Source organism: Artemia sp. Qi Xiang Cuo, chromosome 3, assembly GCF_049724085.1.
Source record: "Artemia sp. Qi Xiang Cuo chromosome 3, ASM4972408v1, whole genome shotgun sequence".
Taxonomy (NCBI): domain Eukaryota; kingdom Metazoa; phylum Arthropoda; class Branchiopoda; order Anostraca; family Artemiidae; genus Artemia; species Artemia sp. Qi Xiang Cuo.
The window spans coordinates 27481673-27504879 of NC_142796.1; the positions used below are offsets into that span (position 1 = coordinate 27481673).

The 23207-nt window shown below is 36.4% G+C and overlaps 1 protein-coding gene and 1 pseudogene across 1 annotated transcript; both read right to left on the bottom strand.

Annotated features, from left to right (window-relative positions):
- Positions 1 to 3073: 3073 nt before the first annotated feature.
- Positions 3074 to 20123, bottom strand: LOC148953950 (uncharacterized). The gene is made up of 4 exons (XM_089086862.1): positions 20098 to 20123; positions 15785 to 16412; positions 6637 to 6732; positions 3074 to 3177 (listed from the first exon to the last, which is right to left on the bottom strand). Coding segments are annotated over exons 1-4 (738 nt in total). The 5' UTR covers positions 20100 to 20123; the 3' UTR covers positions 3074 to 3165.
- Positions 20124 to 21781: 1658 nt separating this feature from the next.
- Positions 21782 to 22835, bottom strand: LOC148953951 (uncharacterized; annotated as a pseudogene).
- Between the last annotated feature and the right edge of the window lie 372 nt (positions 22836 to 23207).

The window sequence follows — 23207 nt, forward strand, 5'->3', positions numbered from 1 at the left end:
CTGGGCTTTGTGTGTTTTCAGTAAAGCGCAAGTTTTCTATAATCATACAAACATAGGAAATATTACCAGTGGGTTTATTTGCAGTAGTTTTATCGATATATGCTAGATAGACTGTGCAGCAATAATTTATGTTCGTTTTAAGGTTCAACTTCGCTCTTTACTTCCCTCAGGAAAACCCGTTTTTTAATTATTGTCTACCCTTTTTTAATTTAAATTTAATTTAGAAGCAACACTACCATGATCTTTTTTATTGTTTTATAAGCAGGGAAGCACCCCTAACATACCAAATAATTTATTCTTATTTTAAGTTTTAATGCTGCTCATTACTTCCAGTAGAAAATTTTGTATTCAGTTTATGACGGTTTTACAAATAATGCCAGGAAATACCCCCTCCCGTGTAAAATTCCTTCTGGAAAGTTTCCCCAGAAAATTTCTTTCCCATGGAAAATCTTCCTGTAGAAAATCCCCCTCCTCCTTCTGCTAAAATCCTTGCCTAAAAAAACGTCCAAATATTGCCCAATAGCAAATACTAGGATATATATGAACAATGGGCAAATTGAGTTGCTTACAACCCTTTTTTCGAAGACTATGGGAACCAAATGTAACAATGAATTGACAAATTCAAATAAATTGATTTTTTTTTCGAAATACTAAAAAAAATGTAAAAAAGGTAAATCCAATTTTTTTTTAATCCAAAAATTATGCCCTCCAATCTTTTTGGTCATTTAAAAAGGGCACTAGGAATTTTAATTTTTGTTAGAATGAGCCATTAAACATAATTCTATGGTGTTCCGGTGACCCGCTAACCCTCGTAGAAAAATAAACAAAAAAAAGGGGAGACAAATCAGTGCTACCTATGCAAAAAAGTGATTTTCCCTGTGGTTCAAGGTGGGGAACTTTAATTGTCCTATAAAGGGATACCGAGTTGGTTGCAGTAATTTTCATACTGCCGCACCATTTTCTTTCAGGGGAAGAAGGGGCACTCCCCTGTCGGAAACTTTTGTAAATTTTCTTAATCTTAAAAATTTTGATAGGAGGTATAAAACAAGATAAATTTGAATGTTTGCAACTGGCAGGTGAAATGGACTGTTTTGATTATATATATATATATATATATATATATATATATATATATATATATATATATATATATATATATATATATATATATATATATATATATATATATATATATATATATATATATGTATATCATGTAAGATAAAAACGAAGTGCAAAAAAAAAAAAAAAAACGGGAAAAAGACAGAAAAAAGAAGAATTAAAACCGCCTTCACTTTGTTAAGTCTTTTTTTTTTCTTTGTTTTCTGCCGTGGACCATGTCAAGCCAGTGTGTCTCAGAAAGCATTTCTAATGTATAATATACATGACATAAATTATGATAGTATAATAAAGGCAAGTGAACACGGTACTTAAATGATGGTAAGACGAACCTTACTGATTATGATCTTGTAAATCGAAGACTGCCAGGAGCGATACAAGATACTACGGTATACAGGAGTGCTATTATTGATACTAAATTGATACTACCATCTAGTAATGTCTAGAGTTAGCTGAAAGCTGAAATTTCCGAAGCGCAACTACCTTTCGGGAAGTTATGACGTTGGTAGACTCCAGAATGAAAATTTGAGAGGGTTTTCAGGAACAGTAGAATATGAAATTGAAGAGTCTAAATTTGACGGTGTAGAAGACTGATGGAACAGTTTTGGGAAAATAGTCTGTGAAGTAGCAGATACTACTGCAACTCTACTTCCTAAGGGAAGAAGAGTTAGAAACACAGCTAGGAATATTACGCTTTTAGCTTGGTAGAAAAAGAGGAGCGATTTATACAAGATGCATTTCAGATAGATCAAACGAGAATAAAAGAATGTGAGGACAATAGAGAAATCATTAGAATATGAATTAAGGAGATGTGAAGTGGAGGCAGGGATAAAATTGGCGAGGATCCGGAAGATGCAGCTGAACAGCATACTAATAAAAACTTGTATTGGTATGTTAAAAAACTGAGAAGGAATAGTCAATCTGGACTTATCCTAGTCCCAGTTAAAGATGGGAAAGGACCTCTATTAGTGGCAAGGAAAGTATTAAAGAGAGATAGACCGAGCATTTTGAGAACGTGTTAAACCGCGATAAAATTACAGGAAACGATATAGAAAAGAATAAGAATTTAGTGACAATTTGCGAAATGAAGGAAGATTTATTTTGCGGGGAAAAGTTATAGATAGCACTAAAAGGATTAAAACATAACGGGGTCTCAGGTGCCGATAGAATGGCAATTGAGTTTTAGAAATTTGGCGGTTGTGAAGTTAAAGATAAATTACTGAAGATTGTGAATCATGATTTTTTTGCAAAAAGGGAAGTAACTAGCGACGTCAAGAAAACTCTAATTTAATCCCTTTATAAAAATGTTGATATGTCAATTGTAAAGGCATTCGTTTGGTTTCTGTAGGAATCAAATTGCTTTGTATTATGATACTTTTTAAACTCAGAGATGCCATAAATAAGAGCTATCAAACCCCTTAGTCCTCCGTTTTATAGATTATGTACAAGCGTTTGTTTTGGTCATAAGAAGAACTTTAGTGAATGTCTGTTTTTTTATGGTACATCATATAAATACATTAAAGTGATTAGGTCTATACACGAGAACAGTATTGCAACGGTTAAGTTTGGAGATGAGGTCAGCAGCTGGTTTCGTATTGAATAAGGAGTTAAGAAGGGTTGCGTTGTATCCTCAGTTATATGGATCAATTTCATGGACTTTATCCTTAAGAAATTCGATAGGACTATGGGAGAGCATGGAATCAAATGAAAAGGTAAAACTCTTCTAAACTTAGATAATGCAGATGATTTATCTGCCCTAGATGACAAGCTAGCAAAATGAATGATCTTCTACAGGTTTCGAGAGTTCAAGGAGCAAGAATACGTATAAAAAAAATGTTAAAAAAAATGTTAAATCGCATAGACTAGGAATAAATGAAGGTGAAGATGTGATGTTGGGAAAACGATAAGACCAACCAAAAGGATATATTTACTTACCTGAGTAGTTTTATTAGTAAAGATGGTGGATGCAGTAAAGATGTTAAAATTCGAATATCTAAGGCCCAGGGTGCTTTTTCACAGTTGAAAAAGTTTGGAAGAATAGGAAGATCATTGTCCAAACTAAAATTAGAATATTAGAAGTAAGGCCATATCCAGGGGAGGAGGGGGAGAGGTACCATGTTTGAACTCTCTCCCCTGAAATTTTTGTTCAACTCACAAAAACACAACAAAAATGCATATAAAAAAACTTCTGATGCGTTTCTTAAAGTTTTTTTTTAACTTCCTCCCCCGAAACGATCCACCCTTACCCCCACAAAATCCTGGATACGCTCGTCAGTGGAAGCTACGATGATAACAGTGGTCAAGTATGGTTGTTAAACATTGGTGCTTCGAAAGACGGAGGAGGATTTGTTAGATGTTTTCCAGAGGAGTTGTCTACGGTTGGTTTTGGGCACCCATTTAACTGACTGTAATTCAAACAGTAGGCTGTAAGAAAAATGTGGTTCTATTCCGCTCTCTAAGGCTACAACGAGAGAAAGGTTGAGATGACTAGGACACATTTTGTGAACGAAAGACGACAACCTGAAAAAGGTCCTCCTTTCGGCCATCAATGGCAGGTCAAACCAAAAGCAGGTCATCCCCAAATGGGGTGAAAAAGGTCAAAAGGAAGGATTTAAAGGGAATTAAAAGTTCTTGGAAAGGTGTAAAGAGTAAATCTTAGACAGATTAAGGAGGAAAAGGAGCGTGCGCAGGTGGGTTGGCCTCAGGTGGCTTGGTGCTGTGGTGAGTAGCTAGTAGATGCAGTAGTATGATTTATTACGTTTCCGAGCTATCTTTTCACTTCCGTGAAAGATTTCAAGAGGACATAATTATCAAGGGTTTAATCTTGAAAAGAAAAATTTGAATGTGTAAGGTCATGACACTGCACCAAAACGAATGTCAACATCCATGCAAATAAACATAAGTTTACAATTTCCTTAGCTTCAATTATCGGTGGAAGGTACCGTCTTTATTAAAATTAGAAGAGCTTGAAAGTAGGCTACACATTGTCTTAGGTTCATGCAAACAGAGCGTATTTTCTGGCAATTAGTTAATCCTGGGATTAAAAAGAGAAACATGTCAAATACTTGCTAAATGGTTTTGGCGTAATATTTCATTATAAAGAAAGCCACCACTACACAATTACAATATGTCACATATTATTTCAATCAATTCCTTGTGGTCTTTCATAAGCTAATGAAAGTAATTATCAGCAATTTGTTTTTTTTTGTTTCTATTCAGATAGCGGGAACGGAAGTGATCAATCTATAATGCTACAAAAAACCGACAGGAGCATAATTTGTTTTACCGTGAAGAAATAACAAATGCATTATAAACATAATTTTGTATAAAGGCATTATTATATAACTATTCTTGTCACACGAAATTGTAAGTACAGTGCTTGCTTAATTCTCCTTGGTAGTGGAGCGGATGTATTCCACCCGGATGATCTCACACAAAATGTTTGCCTTGTTCACGAAACATATCATTAACTTAATTACCCTTTATTATTCTCCATATAACAATTTTTCTGTAAACTTAAAAACTTTTTTTTCTGTCCAACTTTGCTACGACAAATTAGTCCAAATTCTCAGGGATTTTCAGGTAACTGGAATGCGGCCATATTTCAGGCCAAATCGGTGAAAAGTACTGGTAGAGACTCAAAAACTCTTGTTTGACTGATTAAAAATAATCAACAATACCTGTGATGCGCCCAGAGATATGTTGCACACGAAATGGTGTTGTATTGTTCACGCTTAAACGAAGTTGGCCTAAATCATACCAGGATTTATGTCTACATTGCCCCCCATTCAAAGTATTTTTATTTTTATACTGACTTATTCAAGATGGAGAGATTATCTCAAAACGGGACTATTTACATACAAGATTTGTAGATTTGCACACTACAGAGGTTTAAGCTGGTGAAATAAAACACTTCGTGGTAATACACTGTAAGTAGGCCTAAGGAGCGACCTGGCTTAATAGTAACCAAAACTCTAAAAAGCGGAATTTTTATACCAATAAATATATTAAAAGAATCGGCTTATTATGCTGATTTTAAATATAAAAGTTTCATTAAGTTTAGTCTTACCGATTAAAGGCTACGAGCCTGAAAAAATTTACCTGATTTTTGAAAAAAGGTGGAAACACCCCCTAAAAGTATTAAAATCTTAATGAAAATCATACCATCAGATTCAGCGTAACAGAAAGCCCTACTGTAGTGGTTTCAAGCTCATATATGCAAAAATGTGGAATTTTTTATTTTTTGCCAGAAGAAAGATCACAGATGCGTATTTTTTTCCAGGGGTGATCGTATCGGCCCAATGGTCCTAGAATATCGTGAGAGGACTCATTCGGACGGAAATTAAACGTTCTAGTGCCTTTTTTAAGTGACCAAAAGATTAGAGGGCAATATGGCCCCCTTCCCCACCCTTTTTCCCCAAAGTCGTCCGATCAAAAGTTTGAGATAACCATTTTGCTCATCATAGTTGAAAGGCCCAATAACCATGCCTTTGGATATAACATGACCCCCCACAGCCCCAGAGAAAGCATAAAATTTGCCCATTTTTTTACACATAGTGTTTGTTAATGTGAAGTATGTATAAATTTTCGGATGGGAGGGGTGAATTTTTTGCTGGGGGTTTTTCCACGGGGAGAAAAGTTTCCAGGGGTTGAACTTGTCAGGGGAAATTATACACTGGGGGAATTTGCCAGAATTCCTGTACAAAATTCTTTTTAAACGTTTTGCTTTCTCTTCTCCGTCTCAATTTTACGCGTGGAGTTGTTAATTTTGCTTCTTTTTAGTAAACCTACAATGACTGTTTATTTTTTAGATTTCTTTAGCACACATTCTTCCGAAACAAAATATGTGACTCTGATCATTTTGGAAGTTTCCGCAGTGCGATCAAACGTGTCTTGGAGATTCGGAACGAATCGTTTCATCCCTGATTATGGGCAATCGGAAGTCAGCTCCGAACTTGCAATTTAATCGAGAAAAAAAGTTGGCTTTGAGCGTTTATGATGAAATTTGCGCATTCAAATAATATATGGTCGATGATCTTGTCCCTAATTTGGAAAAATTTTCGACGAGGGTGGATAGAAGGTTACCTAGAGGGAAAGCATACATTCACCTTTCGATTCCTGATTAGGGTTGCCACCCCTAGTGATTTATCACTATTTCTAGTAATTTCTTATAATGCCAAAACAAGAAAATCACTAGAATCTAGTGATTTTTTTTCACAGGTAGCCAACCTTGTGCCTAAGCAGAATAGGACGAAACTTGATTGACTTAGAGTGAAACCAGATTGTAGCCCTCTAATCTTCTGATAAGGAATACCACCGTTTTTTTTTTACAATGATCAAAAGAATATACTAAGTGTGATAATAAGTTCCATATTAAAAAAGTAAACAACTTTTAAGATCCATGACTTCTTGGAGAGCAGGAGGCGTAACCAAACTGAGCAACAGAACTAAGCATATATGCAGTAATTCTTTTCGGATTGGGATATATACGGTAAAGAGAAAATGAAAAGAAATTACCTTGAGTAGACTTTGCGCTCTTTCTTCGTCAACTACTGAATCCTGAGTTTCGACTCTTTCCTTGTATCTGTTTTTTCTTGCCGTCGGCGAGGCCTCCTTATAGATAAAAATTAGACATAAATTTCAGAGTAAAATAAAAATAAAACCCATAAATTAGGAATAAAATCAGATATTCAATACTTCTAAAACAGTTTCCTAATTACTGCTTGGGTTTTATTCAGGCGCGGATCCAAGATTTTTTTCGGGGGGGGGGGGGGTTACTAATTTTTGACTCAGTTTTCGACTAATTTTACTGATTTTTACCTAGGTTTTACTAATTTTCGACTCGTTCAAAAATTTCGGGGGGGGGGGGGTTCAAACCGGGTAACCCCCCCTTGATACGGCCTTGGTTTTATTCTTCTCTTGATTTTCATTTTCAAATACAGCTCGTCATTTTACATATTCGTTGAAAAGACATGTCTATACCAGTAATGATATTATTTTGACCTATAACCAAGGCCGTATCCAGAGAGATACAGGGTTTGAATCCCTCCCCAAAATTTCTGTCTGACTCAAAAATTTTTTGAACAAAAATCCTGGATATCCCCTTGCCTATAACCGAATTTTCCATTAGCAATCATTGTAATGATTCATTATAATTATCCAAATTCTCCATTAAATGAAAATAAGACATGTCATTATTCTCATAAACACCACACTTCGCGAACCTACTAATAATTTAAGGGTTTGAATCTATTCGGTTATGGACCCTTTTGAAAATTATCCTCACAAACATGATAAGTTGCTCCCCTACCCAATGCACTAGTCAGGATTTCCAATCGAAGGAGTTATTTTTTGGAGGGCGGGGGGGGGGGTACAAAACAACTTTTAAAAACACATCAACAATTTGTTTATATGCATTTTTTTTTAAGTTTATACGAGTCAGACAAAAATCTCGGGGGCTAACCTCCCCTAGATACGGCCAGGCCCCTACCAATAAAAAAGAGAAAAACAAACATTGCAAAAATAAACATTACTTCAAAATACAAAAGATCGGTCAAGTGTATTGGTCAAGGATTGGTCATGTCAAAAAAGCTTTTTGCGCGAGGTCGGGTAAGTTGTGTAAATTATTATTAAAATTAATGAATAATAACAATTAATTGCTAACTACGCGCATTTGCTAATAATCATTTAGTTCATTATCTCGTACAATGTACCATACAATAAGTCACTTTATTTCATTGAAATACTGAGACTTAAATGCTTAATTTTCGAAATTCCCTGGAATAGTAATGAGGCAGTCATTTCCCACCCCCTTGGCATTTGGAGCCGTTGTAAAATAGCTCAAAACTGTTTATTCTTCTTACATCTTTTTAAAAATAAAATTTTAATATTTTATTACAATTCCAATTTGTTTCATGTTAATTCTGTTAGCGTCACAGGGGAGGGGGGATTAGATATAATTCTGGTGCTTGAACCCCAATTTACTACTGTAGATCCTCAACTGCTGCTACTTAGGTCCCCTACATTGTTATTGTACTATTTATTTTAATGCTAATGGAAATACATAAATCACGCACATGCAAAAAGAAATCTCCAAAAGAAAATTTAGGTACCTGTGCATTATATTCTACACAGTGCTATAGACTGTAGAAGGAAATACTACAGGAAACCAGTCAAACGGGTGTTTGCAAGGTATAAATGGATCGCAAAGCGTGATTTCTTATTGCGTTTACAATAATTAAACTGTTGTTTTCTGGGGTTTAGGGGGGGGAGGTACCTAGGTTAGGTTAGGCTACGTATTTAATATATGCTTCATGGGGGGGGGGGCTTTATTAGGGGGCTACTGCACATTAGGGGGGTCTTTACCCCCCCCCCCTAATGTGCAAACATATAGCCCAAATTTGTTTCTAAATTATTATATTTTCATCCTATTTTATTTCATTAGCATTAACCAAACTTGACCTCTTTCGTGTGTAAGTCTATAGCGCTATGTAGGATATAATGCACAAGTACCTAAATTACTGCTGGTTCTGGCTTTGATCTTTTTCTAATTTCTTGTATTTGAATACAAATAACGTTCAGATGATCCTTTTACAATGGCTGTAGCCGAATACTACTACTACTACTACTAACAACTCAACGCAGCACCAAGCCGTTTGAGGCCAACACAGCTACGTACGCTCCTACTCCATCCCAATCTATTCAAAGCCTTCCTGTTTACAACTTCCCAGAAAGTTCACATTTCCTTTAAATCTTTCTTTTGACATCCTCCCACCCCAACCACGGACGACCCTTTTTCCGCTAACCCCTAGACGGTTGGCCAAAAAGGACATTCTTTGGCAATCTATCATCCTTCATCCAAAGAACGTGCTTTAGCCATATCAACCTTTCTCTCATTATAGCCCTAGAAAGCAGGACTGAATCGCACTTTTTGTACAGACTACTGTTTGAAATACGACCCGTCAGTCGGGTACTCAGAACAAACCGTGGACAATTTCTCTGGAAAACATCCAGCAATTCTTCATCCGCTTTTCGGAGCGCCCATACTTTAGAGCCATATTTGACTTCTGTCATCACTGTAGCTTCCAACATTCTAATCTAGGTTTGCAGACCTATAATCCTATTCTTCCAAACTTTTTTTTTAACTCTGAAAAACAGCCTTAGCCTTGGCTATTCTACTTTTAACATCTTCACTGCTCTCACCGTCTTTACTAATATTTAATTAATAAAACTTTTTCCACAAAATAAGTTTTTCAAAAAAAAGTAAAGAACTCCATTAAACCAAAAATCAACAATATAAGAATACCAAGCATACAACTACCACAAATCAGTATCAATAAATAAATGGAAGCCAAAACAAACAGAAATTAAAATAAATAACAGAGTCAAACTCAAAATGAGTGGAAATTAATATGAGCAGGGTTCTAAATTATGCTTTCTAAAAGCCAGAATATAATTTGTACCTTTCTGAAAAAATTCAAATGAATTTACTGAAAAAAATGTGCATTGTCAGTTTAATATGCATGTGCTAATATTTATTCCTTAAAATCTTAATTAATTTCTGGTTTCTTAAAGTTATAAAAGTGAAAACATTTAAAGGAATTGTTTTTCAGTAAAGTAAAAAATATATTCTGGCCTTTAGAAAGCATAGGGGTTTGGAACCCTGCTCATATTAATTTCCATTCTTTTTGAGTTTGACTCTGTTATTTATTTTAATTTCTGTTTGTTTTGGGTTTCATTTATTTATTGATACTGATTTGTGGTAGTTGTATGCTTAGTAGACTATTTGATTCTTTTTTGTTCATTTTTGGTTTAATGGAGTTCTTTACGTTTTTTGAAAAAACTTATTTTGTGAAAAAGTTTAAAAAAAATTAATTTCTGTTCCTTTTATATTGACATAGTCTTTTTCAGGGAGAAAGACTGAATCTCTTCTAAAGTTAAACAACCATCCCTTCCATAAAAACCTTAAATACCCCCTGGGCATAGCTTATAACCCTTGCCCCTAATCTCTGGGGTTTGTTCCAACCCCAAAAGCCTTGGCTATCTCAAAATTTCCATTAGTTGCATTTCGTAACAATACGACGTGTGTGTTTGGGGGGTGGGTGGGTAGCTGCCCTCCGATCACTTATGACTCTTAAAAAGAGCACTAGAGCGTCTGATTACCAATCCAATGAGCTTCCTCCGAAGTTTTTATGACCACGCTTTCTATAAAAACCTTATATGTCCCCAGTGCATAACTTACAATCCTTGCCCCGAGGGCTGAAGGGATTTGTTATCCTCAAAGACATAAGTTTCCAGACCTTTATGATACGTTGAACAAAATGTCTATATAAAACTTTTGATTGGAAGTGTCTGGAGAAATGATGGACATGGGGGGGGGGGAGCACTTGCCCTCTGATCACTTTCGACTAACGAAGAAGGCACTAGTCCTCTCAATTTCCAATCAAATGAGCCCCTTTTGAAGCTTCTGAAACAAAAATTTCTATAAAAAACCTTATATGCCGCAAGGGCATAACTTACGACCTTTGTCCTGAGGGCTATGGGGGGAGGGTTGTCATCCTCATACATAATTTCCAACTACCTATCAACTACGTTAAACAAAATGGCCATATCAAAATGTTGATTGAAAATGTTTGGGGAAATAATGGGCGTGGGGGGGGGACGGGAAGTGATTCTCCCTCCGATTACTTTCGACTATTAAAAAGGGCAATAGCTCTCTCAATTTTCAAAAGAATGAGTCCTTTTTGAAGTTGTTACGACAACGCTTTCTATAAAAACATTATATGCCCCCAGGGCATAACTTATAACCTTAGCCCTAAGGGTTGTGGGGGTTTGTAATACTCAAAAACATAATTTCCGGACCCTTCAACTACGTTCAACAAAATGGCTATATAAAATGTTGATCGGAAGTGTTCGGGGAAATGATGGGCGTGGGGGGGGGGGGTCGACATATATTTCGGCTTGAAAATGACAATTCATGAATTTCATGGCCAGGTTGACCGCTATGCAGAAAATAATTTGAAACTTTGTTCGTGAGGCCCGAAAATGGGCCCAAACTTTGTACGTCTCTGATCAGTTTGTAACTGACAAGGAAGATAGACTGGACCAGACACGCGTCAATAAAAACAAATTTATTGTGAGAATAGGTTGCATCAATATGTGGAGATAAAACTGGGATAACAATCTTTTCTTTCTCAGATTGGCTTAAAGGCACATATGTGGATAGAGACAAGGGGACCTAAATAACAACATAAACTATGCAACAAAGTCGTTGTATTAATTCAAGACGCCCAAAATAGGCCAAAATTTGTTTTGTCTTCGATCGGCAATTAATTTAGCGGGCATATATATTGTCCACTCAATTTCTAATCGAATGAGCCGTTTTTGAAGTTTCTACAACAATGCTTTCTATAAAAAAAATATACCCCAAGGGCATAACTTACAACCTTAGCCCTGAGCTCTGTGGGGGGTTGTCATACTCAAAAACGTAATTTCCGGACATCTCAACTACGTTCAACAAAATGGCTATATAAAAATATAGATCGGAAGTGTCCTGGGAAATGATAGGCGTGACGGGGATGCATTGGCCCTCCGATCGCTTTTGACTATTAATAAGGGAACTAGCCCTCTCAATTCCCAATTGAATGAGCCCTTTTTGAAGTTTCTACGACAACGCTTTCAATAAAAACCTTACATTCGCCCAGGGCATAGCTCACAACCTTTGCCCTGAGGGGTGTGGGGGGTTTGTCATACTAAAAGACATAATTTCCGGACCTTTCAACTACGTTGAACAAAATGCCAATCTCAATTTCCCGAACAATAAACTACGTTGAACAAAATGGATATCTCAAAATTTTGACTGGATGTGTTTGGGGAAATGGCGGGCGTGAGAGCTGGTTTACTTGCCATTCAATCACTTTCTACTATTAAAAAGGGCACTAGCCCTTTGAATTTCCAATTGAATGAGCCCTTTTGAAGTTTCTATGACAACGATTTCAATAAAAATCTTATATGCCCCCAGGGCATAGCTTACAACCCTTGCCCTGAGGGCTGTGCGGGGAGTATTCTCCTCAAAGACATACTTTCAAGATCATTTCAACTACGTTGAACTAAATGGCCATCTCAAAGTTTTAATTGGATGTGTTTGGGGAAATGGTGGGCGTGGAAGGGGTGTTAGTTGCCTTCCAGTCACTTTCGACTATTATAAAGGGCAAAAGCCCTTTCAATTTCCAATTGAGTAAGTCCTTTTTGAAGTATCTACGACAACTCCTTCGACACGAAGTGTCCTGGTCTAAAGAAAAAACATATAAACAAATAATTCATTGTGCCAACATCGTTCTTTACCTAGTCAGCGCTATTGCGATGCATATGATATTACAAAGGTAAATGAAGCTGTCCACCAGATCAATCTTTTCGGTACCCAACGTCACCTTTTCACCTTCACTTATTCCTAGTCTTTGTGACTTACTCTTCTTAACATTAATTTTCAAACCTATTCTAGCACCCTGAACTCACAAAACCTCTATAAGTTCATTCATTTTGCTCACACTTTCATCTAGGATGCTTAAATCATCAGAATAATCTAAGTCCAGGAGATTTTTTCCTCCCCATGTGATTCCGTGGTCTCCCATTGCCTTTCATGTGCTCTATAAGACAAGGCCCATCAAAATGATCCATATAAAAGGAGATAAAACACAACCCTGCTTAACTCCTGAATTAACATGAGACCAGATGCTAACCTCATTTCCTACCTTAACAGCAGCAGCGTTATTCTCGTACATAGCGCTAATCACTTTAACGTATTTCTCTGTTATACCAGACAAGGATAAGAAGTTCAATGAAAGCTCTTCTATCAACAGAATCGAACGCTTGTCTATAAAACAAAAGACTAAAGGTGTTTGATAACTCATGCCCTTCTCGATTATTAACCTAGGAGTGAAAATTTCGTCGACCCATCCTCTATCTATTCTAAAACCACATTTCTTCTCTTACAACTTTGTCTACAGCATCTCTCAGTCTAAAAAGTATCATATTACTAAGTAATTTACTATATTACTAAGAGACCAGACTAATGCCTTGATAATTATCACACTCACTTTTATTGCCTTTCTCATACAGTGGTTTAATTAAGGTTTTTCCAAAATCACTAGGTTAACCTCTTTTAGAAAATCATATTAATGATCTTCAGTAACTTATTTCTAACCTCAGAGCCACCATATTTAAGAAACTCATGTACCACACTATCAGCACCTGGAGCCTTATTAGTTTTTGATCCTTTTAGTACTGTCGCTAATTCCTCCTCACAAAACAAATCTTCCTTCACATCGAAGGTATCACATAGCTTTTTCATTTTCATCTATATCTTTTCCAGGACTCTACCTCGGTTTAGAACATTCTCAAAATGTTCTGCCTATCTCTCTTTAACTCTTTCCTTTATTACTAATTGTGGCCCCGTTCCTATCTTTAATTGGGACAAGTCCGGATTGACTACTCCCTATCAATTTATTAATATACCACGTACAATATTTAACTATTATGCCGTCTAGCTGCATCTTTAAATCTCTTAGGCAATTTATATTTCTTTTGTTTTCATATGATCTATCACTCAGATAATTCTTGTACAAGTCCCTTCTCTTCTCTATTAAACATAAAGCTTTGCACTAATATTCCTAGCTGCGCTACTAACTTTCTTCCCTAAGACACAATAAGCAACTTCACAAATTTTTTTCCTAAAATTATTCCATCGATCTTCCACATTTTCAAATTTTAAACTCTCGAATTTAGTATTCAACTGTTCATGGAAAGTTTCACTCAAATTCTCATCCTGGAGTCAACCAACATCATAATTTTCCGGGAATTTTTAATCCTTCCCAAATTTCAGCTTCAAATTAACCCTAGACACTACTAGATGGTGATCTTTAGTCTTAACATCAATAACAGCACTGCTATATACCCTAGTATCTTGTATTGATCCTACCCGTCTTCGGTTTACAATAACATAATCAATAAGGTGTGCTGTCTTGCCATCACGTGAATACCATGTTAACTTATGGACCATTGTATGATATGACCAAACAACGTATTGGTTATAACTAGATTGTTATACGTACAACATTGCAGCAGTTTGTACCCATTACTGTTTTCTTTTCCTACACCAACTTCGCCTAGACTAGGATACCATCTATCCCCATTTCTGCCGACCTGGGCATTAAAATCTCCTAATAAAACACCGCATTTCTACCTGGGACCCTGTCTATTTGCTCCTGTAACTGTAAGAAAAATTCATCCAAGTCACTAGTATCTCCGTCAATCGGTTCTACAGGGGCATATGCTGCTTTAACTGATACCCTGATCTTTTTAGTCATAAAATGAGCAATAAGTATTCTATTATTAATACCTTCCCAGCCTAAACAAGATTTAGCAGCGTCCTTATTCATCATGAGCCCCACTCCCTGCCTATGTACCCCAGGCAAGTACGCAGGAATTTGCTTCGGGGGGGGGGGGGGGCCAATTTGTTTCGGGGAGGGGGGCCAAATCCTTCAAACCCATTATTCTGTGAGAAAAATCAGAAAATTATGGGAAGAGGAAAAAAATCGTGAGATTTCGGGGGGGGGCGGATGCCCCCCCCCCCGGCGTACGTCCCTGATGTACCCCATCCTTTTTCCTGAGTAAATAAATTCTATATTGCCTATTTTCATGCTTCCTACCCCTGGGATATGAGTTTCTGAAACTCCTAATAAGTCGAGTTCGAATCGTCTGAATTCGTCAGTCAAATGTCAATACAATTATTTTTTTTTAACGTGGTTACATTCCAAGTTCTAGTTTTCATATTCTATAAATCATTGAAATTATTTTTGCCTCAGGAAATGCAATGGTCCCGGATACCAGCACAGGATGGGGACCAACACATATTCTCAAGTCTACACCGAAGCGCTTAAGCCGGCTTAGAACCGGACAGCAAGAAGTTCATGAGCCCTCCAGTATGAATGGAGGCTTTGAGCAATACTGGGCCCATCTCGGGCACAACATGGTTTTCAGCACTTGGCGATGCTCCTCTATCAACAAGAGTCAAAATCATGCACAGACAGTCTCAAGCCTATTACCTCCGACTCATTATACATCCATGCCTACAAAAATTTTTCTACTACGGGGAGGCAACCCATAGTAGATAAATTAGCTAGGAAGAGGTTTTTCAGCCCGAAAACACCCGCCAAAATGGACCAAGACTAGAATAATTATCCACTGATCAGAATCCCATGTGAATACTGTGTCGTTTACTAGGCTATAATTTCCTCGAGGGGCGCCACTTCTCAAGTGGGAATAGAGTTGATCACAAGGTCCCCAGCCTTGTAGGTACCCCGAAAGGGTCGATGCAGCCCTTTGAGAAGCTGCTGTCCATAGATCTGGATCTTACGCGCAGTTGTCCTCCTAGAGAGGATCCTCCCACTATGGTGCTTCGAACTTTTTATATTAGTCCTAATTTCTAAGAAGCTTTCTTATGCCTATGTAATATTAAAATTCAATCAAGTACATTGGCGAAAAAACCAATAAAAAGAAAAAAAACGACAAGCTCAGAATGGCTTTGAAAATCTAAGGTAATTAGTTTAAAATTGAGAGGAATGCTATAACAGCAATGCTAAATAGAACGCATTCGGAAAATGGATACCTTTGTTTGACCTTTTTCCAAGGTGCTATCGTCTCTTCTATTAGGATATTCACATAACCGAAAAGTAGGGCTAGAATAGTTCTCTTCTTCTTTCCAACTTTTCTCAGCAAATGAATAATTAGAAGCTATGCCACTTTCGTCAGTTGCGACACTTCTACCATCAAATTCGCTCTCCTTTAATACTTTGTTTTCAACTGAATATCTCCGCATCAAATTCTCATCAATAACTATTGAAGGAATTATGCTAAATACTCCTTTATAAAAAATAATGAGTTTTTCTAAATGGTGTTTAAGATGCTTAGCAAATTCATTTTTCAGTGGACCATCTTCCTCTGCATTTACAGAATCTTCTCCAGCAACAGTTCGAACCTCGTGTAACACAAGCTCAATAAGTAGACTGAATTTTGAGGACCAGGACATTTCAGCCTGTTTATAACAATTAGCCGCACGATCTAGGCAACCAACTTTCTGCAATAAAAACTTCAGCCCAGGCCTGCTGTCGAAAAGAAGACTGGACATAAATGATAAATCTACACTTTCTAATAACAAATACAGCTGCGACTTGGACAATTTGACAGGGTTTCTAGAACTTGGATTTAATGTCAATAAATCTTCAAGTTGCGCAGACCTGAAAAAAAAAACACACATGGATTAGGTCACAAGCAGGAAAAAAATATTAACCCTAAAACTTTCCCCAATAAACCATTAATTTGGCAGCGTAGTTCAAATAAGTTACTCCCTTGTCTGTCTTATTCAGCTTTATAGCTGTAACGAATCAAAGAGAACACCCCCCCCATGGTTAGACTAAAGTAAACTATCATCCTGAAGAGCAGATCAAATTTGCGCTTAAAAACGGATTCTTTTTTCGCTGTTTCAGGCATCATTCCACTTAAGAATCTTTGATAACCCTCGCCCGCCTCTAAGAAAATAGAACTGTGTTAAACTGTATCCGTATCCTTGCTTTCTTTGAATGCACTCCTTTTTAGAAATTCAACAAAACTGCTGATACAAGTTAGGGTGAAACAAGACATTGATAAATACGATCTGCACATAGAAATCTCAAGGGTCTTTAAAAGATCTACTATTTTCTTTTGATTAAAAAAAGAAGATTCTCAAGGATCATCAAGTGTTGAGATATTGCGCGCTCTTCTAACATACAGTGGTGCGAACTCACTAAAATTTCAGAGGGGAGAAGGTTAAAATGTATTTTTTAGATCTAGGAGTGGGGGAACTTTTTTTCAATGAAAATATCAAAAAGGGTATTTTTCAATGAAACTATAAAAAAAAGTAGTAGCCTAGTATGTACATAATCCCTTTCGATCAGTTAAACATCCCCTCATCATGCCCTGGAAGCTTCAACTTAGTACGTTAAGCATTTTCTAAGATAGTGCTGATGTACCCTTTGGACAACTGGTATGTGCATAGTGTGTTTTAATTTAGTTCACCCTAATATCCTTAGCATTAGCAGTTGTCACCCTAGAAATATTAGTTGCAATATAATAGTAGTAATGGTTGTGGTAGTAGTAGTAGTAGTTATATTAGGAGTAGTAGTAACAGTAAAACCAGTTGTAGCAAGCACCTATTACCTTTTGGTCAGGTGAACATGCCGTCATCATACCCTGGAAGTTCCAACTTAGTACGTTAAGGCGTTCCTAAGATATTGCTGACGTGCCCTTGTGACAAGCGGCATTCATATAGTGTTTTGATTTAGTTAAACTTTCCCCTTTACGTTTTCACCTTAATAGCCACAGCCTTAGTAGTAGTTACCTAAGAAATAGTACTTGTAAAAGCAGTAGCAGTTGTGGTTGTGGTAGGAGTAATAGTAGTAACGTACATGCATTGCCTTTTGGTCCATTGATCATATCACTCATCATTCCCCGAAAGCTAAAACTTAATACAGTCCTTCTGAGATACTCCCTTTTAACAACCCGCAAGAACACAATGTGTTTTGATTATGTTCAACACTACCCTCAACATTCCCTGGAAGATTCACCTGAGTGATGTTGGCCTTTTTCATAGGCAGCGCAATAGCTCTGTCTAAGTAAAGAACGATGTGGGCACAATGTATTCTTTATCTTTTAGACCAGGGCACTTCGTATCCAACGAGTGGTCATAGAAACTTCAAAAAGGGCTCATTCGACTGGAAACTGTAAGGGTTTGTGCCCTTTTTAACAGTCGAAAGCGATTGGAGGAAAACTAACACCCCTCTCACACCTACCATTTCCCCAAACACATCCAATAAACATTTTGGATAGCCATATTGCTTGCCGTAGTTTGGATAGCCATTTTGCTTGCGCAATAGCTCTGTCTAAGTAAAGAACGATGTGGGCAAAATGTATTCTTTATCTTTTAGACCAGGGCACTTCGTATCCAACGAGTTGTCATAGAAACTTCAAAAAGGGCTCATTCGACTGGAAATTGTCAGGGTTTGTGCCCTTTTTAACAGTCGAAAGCGATTGGAGGAAAACTAACACCCCTCTCACACCTACCATTTCCCCAAACACATCCAATAAACATTTTGGATAGCCATATTGCTTGCCGTAGTTGAAAGGTCCAGAAATTTTGTCTTTGAGGATGACACTCCCCCCAGAACCCTCAGGGCAAGGGTTGTAAGCTATGCCCTGGGGGAACATAAGGTTTTCATAAAAAGCTTTTTTGTCGTAGAAATTTCAAAAAGGACTCATTCGATCGGAAATTGAAAGGGCTAGTGCCCTTTTTAATAGTTAAAAGTGATTGGAGGGCAACTAGTCTCCCTCTGACGCCCAGCATTTCTTCAAACACATCCAATCAAAATTGTGAGATAGCCATTTTGTTCAACGTAGTTGAAAGGTCCCAAAATTATGTCTTTGAGGATGAAACTCTCCCCACAGACCTCAGAGCAAGGGTTGTAAGTTATGCCCAGGGGCATATAAGGTATTTATAGAAAGCGTTGTCGTAGAACCTTCAAAAAGGGCTCATGCGACAATGACAATAACAAATGTTAAATATTACGAGGGGGCATCAGGATTTTAGAAATGCCTAGGTGGGACATGATCCAAAATCGGTTGGGAAACACTGTTCTAGTGCAAAAGACTAAAAGATTCGGAATGCAAAAAAAAACAAGAAAAAAAAAAGAAGTGTGACTTATATTTCGTCTCTCCAATCGGCTTGAAAATGAAAATTCATGAATTTCATAACCAGGTTGACCCCTATGCAGAAAATAATTTGAAAATTTTTTGGGCTGCATTGGTTAGTGACGCCCGAAAATGGGCCCGAACTTTTTACGTCTCTGATCGGTTTGTAACTTACAGGGAAGGTAGACTGGGCCAGGCAGACGTCAATGAAAACAAATTTATTTTGGGAATGGGTTGCAACAATATGTGGAGATTAAACTGGGCCAACAATCTTTTCTTTCTCAGGATTGGCTTAGAGGCACATATGTAGACAGAGACAAGGGGGCCTAAATAACGACACAAACTATGTAATAGAGTCGCTGTATTAATTCAAGACGCCCAAAATAGGCCAAAATTTGTTCTGTCTCCGATGGGCAATTAATTTAGAGGGCATGTATATTGCCCACTAATGCATCTTCGTATTAGCTTCGCCCATACGAACCTAATACGAAACAAAATATTTAAATAAGGATCGTGTCAATTCATGAGCCCCAAAAGTGGCATAACTTTATTTTCTCCAACCGGCGTGGATCTTTGAGGGCAAGTAGACCGGACCTAGAAAAAGGGGACCTTAAGGAGGACAACATACTTTGAAAGGAAAATATGGTCTTATCAATTTTAGCACGAAAAAAAACTTTGTTTTTTTGGCCTGATTCACTTTAACATTTCAGACCATGTAAAGACCTCAATCTGGCTGCAATAACAAGTAACATTCTTTTTCTTTTAATTATAAAAAACAAGTTTTTTTTCAATTGAAAGTAATTATAAGGGGGTTCGCCCCCTCGTTAATACCTCGTTCTTTACGCTAAAGTTCGAATTTTTTTCCAATTCTTTAAGAATGACCCCTGAATCACAAAGGCCGTTTAATTAGAACAAATAGCCGCTATGAAAGTACTAAAAAAACTTTAGCGTAAAGATCGAGGTATTGACTAGGGTGCGAACCCCCTCATATACGTAATAATTTCTGTTTGTTTTAAGCTAGACGCAAATAGTGACGAAGAACACACTGCCTTTCCATAATAAACAAATAAGTAGAACAACAGGGAAATTTTTATATAAGACAGTGGAACGCAACTTTAAATGAATATTTTGACTCTATATCCAACGGCCGTCCTCAGAAAAACAGACCAAGAGAATAAAAACAATATGAAAGAAACTTACATTAAAATTCACTCATTAAAACTAAAAGGTTTTTTAAAAAATGTTTTAAAACATCCCTAATATCATTACTTCAAGGAAGTTCAACCAGGAGTGGTACTCCAAACGAAGTGGACAGAGGACAATTCATTCAGATGGAATTAAAATACTTACAGACAAGATTTTAAAGCTAATCTCGCCTTCTTAGCAGCTAACCTAGATGGTCTATCTATAATAGGTTGACTGGAGTTAGTTACTGGTTTTTTAATATAATTAGTTAAATCATTTTTAATTAGATTTGTGTAAAGGGCATTAAGTGAATATTCCCCCAAATCTCTATTTAAAGAAATATTACTATTTATTTTGATTTTAATTTCAATTGCCTCACGAACAACCTGTTTTGTGCCTAAATCATTGCTAATAAGGCAAGTTTCTTCAAAAAGCATTTTATGACTAGGGTTATCATATATGTGACTGCTTAAAGCCGAATCGAAGGAAATATTTGTACTATTAGAATTTAAAGCTTTAGTTATGTCATCTTTGTGTTGTTGCGGGCGTTTTTCTAAATTTTGAAGGGTTCTACCAACATAAAAATGGCCACAGTCACAAGGTATTTGATAAACCCCTCTTTGGCGAGTAACTGGGGTTATATCTTTACCAGAATTTAAGAAATTCATGATTTTAAAATTATTTGTAAATACGACATAAAAATTATTTTGTGCGCAAATTTTTTTAAACTTGTAGTGACTTTTGGAATATATGGAAGGTAAATTATATTTGAGGGCTTGACGGGAACTTCACATTGCAAAAGACCCTTAACTTACGGGAGTGTCTTGCCAATCTTCGGCTAATTGTATTGTTAATAAAGACAATAGGATAACCGTTTCCAAAAAGTATGTCTCTAATAAAATCTAGTTCATCTGTGATTTAAGATTCAGAGCAAATGTTTAAGGCACGGTCAACAAGAGATGTAACAACACCTCTTTGAACTTGTGGGGGTTGATTGGATTTAAAATGTAGATATTTGTTCTTTTTTGAGGGTTTTCTGTAAATTGTAAAATTCAGTTTATCAATGTCGCGAATAATTTAAACATCCAGAAACGGTAATTTATTTGCATTTTCAATTTCTAAGGTAAATTGTAAATTTCGGTCATATGTATTAAGGTGATCTAGCAAGCCCCTAAGTTCATTTTCCCCATAATTCCAGAGCGGTATTACATCATCCATATAACGCCCCCAATATACATGTTTTAAAAAATAAAAATTTAAGGCCCAATTTTCAAGATGTTCTACATAAATGTTCGCTAGTAACCCGGATAGCGGTGCACCCATAGGGAGACCATTTTTTGTTGATAAAAAGAATTACAGAACTGAAAATACATTGAATACTTATTACAAATTTTGAATAGGGACATTAAAACCTCACGGTCTATTCCTGTTGTGGAATCTTCAATTAAACAATAGTTTTCTTCTATTTTATTTTTTAATAACTGCTCAAGTATTGCTATACCGATATTTGTGCGCATAGAAACTATGTCAAAACTACTTACCATTGTATTTTCTGAAATGCTTGCACTTTTAAGTTTTTCTACTAAATCTACCGAATTACATATGTACGATTTTTGGGAATAAAGTAACGGTTTGAAGGCTGTACATAACCACCTTCCAATATTGGAAGCAGGGGCTTTCGTACATGCTACAATTGGCCTTAAGGGAATACCTTGCTTGTGCAATTTTGGTAAACCGTAAAACTTTGGGCAAAAGCTACCTCGGGGGAGAAATTTATAATACAATTGTGGGGTGATTTTGCCATTTTGTTTTAGAAATTCTTTAGTTCGGTTATAATTTTATTCGCAAACTTATTAGTATGGTCGTGAGTCATGGAAGTATATGTATTTGTGTCATTTAAGTGTGAATAAATTTTATTGTCGTAATCTAAGGTATCCATGACTAGAAGTAAATTTCCCTTGTCTGCTTTAGTAATTACAATTGAAGAGTCTGCGAAGATTAGACAAAATTTTCATGTCGTGCAAAATTTCTGGTGTCAAATTAGTATGAGATGTAACTTTTTTTTGTCTGCCGTAAAGTGTATTAATAAAACAAGACCTCACTTCATCTGGGTTAGAAATGGATGTGTAGTGTTTGTGCAAAGATGATTCTAAGGAGGAAACAATATCTGCCACAGGAACTTGTTTTGGTGGAAAAGAAAATTTTGGACCTTTTTCAAGAGTTTGGATTTCCTTAGGTTCAAGAGCTCTAGAGGAGAGATTAACAATAGCAGGTCCAGGAGTAAACCTAGGGGTATAAACACGATGATTCATCGAAGATTCATACCTTAGACATTCCAATTTCTTATAAAGACGTTCTCTAGACAAACGAAAATCGTGACTAAATGAATTCCTTTCCAATCTTACAACCTCAGAATAATCAACCGTGGATGGGTTTTCGCATAAAAATTTTTTAACAGATTTTCTTTCTGAGGAAATAATATTTCGTTTTTGTTTTTTTTCCTTAATAATGTGGACTAGAGTTTTTAAATGTAATGTGTGCGCGAATTGCGCTTCTTTCCGGGTATTTAAATGCAATTTATATCTTAAAGACTTAGGAATGAGATTTTCATTTCTACAAGATTCTAAAAACTTTTGTTGATTGATAATATTAGCATGTTTTTTGCCTAAACTAATAAAATAAAAGATATCATAAGTCAACTGCTCCCCGTAAGCTAGACGCAAATAGTGACGAAAAACACACTGTATTTCCATAATAATCAAATAATTAGAAAAACAGGGAAATTTTTATATAAGACAGTGGAACGTAACTTTAAATGAATGTTTCGACCCTATATTCAGCGGCCGTCCTCAGCAAAACAGCCGAAGAGAATAAAAACAATATGAAATAAACTTACATTAAAATTCACTCATTAAAACTAAAAGGTTTTTAAAAAAATGTTTTAAAACAGCCCTAATATCATTACTTCAAGGAAGTTCAACCAGGAGTGGTACTCCAAACGAAGTGGACAGAGGACAATTCATTCAGATGGAATTAAAATACTTGCAGACAAGATTTTAAAGCTAACCTCGCCTTCTTGGCAGCTAACCTAGATGGTCTATTTGTAATAGATTGACTGGAGTTAT